The following is a 1,857-nucleotide window of genomic DNA, read 5'->3' as shown; positions in this document are numbered from 1 at the left end:
GGGGTGAACACCCCTTTCACAGGGGTCGCCTAAATACATCCTGCATATCAGATATTTACATTACGATTCATAACAGTAGCAAAATTACAGTTATGAAGTAGCAACAAAAGTAACTTTATGGTTTGGGGTCACCACAACATGAGGAACTGTATTAAAGGGTCGTGGCATTAGGAAGGTTGAGAACCACTGCTCTACATAGTGAGTGAAGGTGGAACTTGAACCCAGCTTGGGGAGGCACTAAAGCCTGCTCATATAGCTACTTGATTAAAACATATATTGCCTTTACAATAGAATCATTACTCAAATAGAAAAGCATACTCCCTAATGCTGATAGCAAGACCGTGGAGCCCCCGGTGAGTGGGCCAGTGACATACCTGCGCCTGTTCCCACTGTAGCTCGCTCATGCCTCCTGCCTCGGGGGGAAGCGGCAGAGCCAGGCTGCCGGGCAGCAGACACACAGCGCACAGCACGGCCAGCTGCATAGCTGGGTCCAGGGATAGTTTTCAGACCTATGGTTGGTTTGGTGTTTTCTTTCAAAGGCTGGAGAGATTTATATAGCTTCTCAGCCCTGAATGTGAAAATAGGTGACTCATTTGAATGTTTTCTTTCTTTTTGGTGACTACAGAACTTTGAAGTGTGTGCTATTTTTCATTAATGACAACGAGGAAGTATTATATTTTTATTGGCAGGAAGCACACAATGTATTTGCCCTTGGATCCCACCCACCCGCTTTCTGCTGTATAAATTTAATCCATGAGAAAACACATTTTATTTGCCAGAATCAATTGTGACTCAGGCATATCTTCTTTTTTTTTTCTTTATCCTCACCTGAGGATATATTTATTTATTTATTTAATTTATTTTTTTCTTTATTGATTAAGGCAGTGACTCTCAACCTTCTGGCCCTTCCTCATGTTGTGACTCCCAACCATAAAATTATTTTCATTGCTACTTCATAACTGTAATGTTGCTACTGTTATGAATCGTAATGTAAATATCTGATATGCAGAATGGTCTTAGGCAACCCCTGTGAAAGGGTCGTTCGATCGCCAAAGGGGTCACGACCCACAGGTTGAGAACCGCTGGATTAAGGTATTACATAGCATATCTTCTTAATTTAAAAATGTGGGGAGTATCCTTCAGGATGTTACCGCATATCTTAAAAGAATTAAAAACATTGAAATGCACAGAGCAGAATGTAAAACATGCAAATAATCAAGTAATTATTAAGTGAACATTCTGCAACAGTCACTGAAGTCAAGAAATATAACACACCCCAGGCCTTCATGGAGTGGAGAGCAGGTGGGCTGGAAGAGGCCAATGGGGGAGAAAAGGGACATATATAATACTTTCAACAATAAAGATTAAAAAAATTATAAAAAAGGAAAAGAATAAAAGAAAGAAGTAGAATACAGCTAGCATCCTGTGGTCCTGTACACGAGGAGCGGTGGCAAGCATGGCGGATGGAGATGTGTGCATGACTGGGCCAGTGGCCACCATGGAGCCCGTGCTCCATCCCTACACCTTCCAGGGACCCCAGTGAAGCACTGAGAATTCCCTTCTTTAAATTTCCTTTTAATCATATTATTTCTTTTCTTAGTGCTCAACATTACCCAGAATTTCTCTTCAATTACATGAAAAAATATCAAATAAACAAATCTTTATGCAAGGGCTTGACTGTTTATATACTGCTAGAGGCCCAGTGCATGAATTCATGCACAGGTGGGGTCTAGCTGGCCCCGCCCCTGATTGGGGTGGGGGTGGGGAAGGCCAGGGGGAGGGGCCACAGGAGGTGGGCCGGCAGGCCTCGCTCCCTGGTAGAACTCCCAGGTGAACTCCCGGTGGAACTCCTGGTTG

General features: G+C 43.2%; 1 protein-coding gene across 1 annotated transcript in view; it reads right to left on the bottom strand.

Annotated features, from left to right (window-relative positions):
- MMP7 (matrix metallopeptidase 7) overlaps positions 1-545 on the bottom strand; it is an 8,851-nt gene extending 8,306 nt beyond the window's left edge. The window contains exon 1 of the mRNA XM_006775239.2: positions 375-545. Coding sequence (XP_006775302.1) covers positions 375-482 — 108 coding nt within the window. The 5' untranslated portion in view covers positions 483-545. The remainder of the gene's footprint in view (positions 1-374) is intronic.
- Positions 546-1,857: the final 1,312 nt, after the last annotated feature.

Source organism: Myotis davidii, unplaced genomic scaffold (genome assembly GCF_000327345.1).
Source record: "Myotis davidii unplaced genomic scaffold, ASM32734v1 scaffold8, whole genome shotgun sequence".
NCBI classification, from domain to species: domain Eukaryota; kingdom Metazoa; phylum Chordata; class Mammalia; order Chiroptera; family Vespertilionidae; genus Myotis; species Myotis davidii.
Note: the sequence above shows the minus strand (reverse complement) of the source record. Positions and strands in the feature narration are given on the sequence as shown.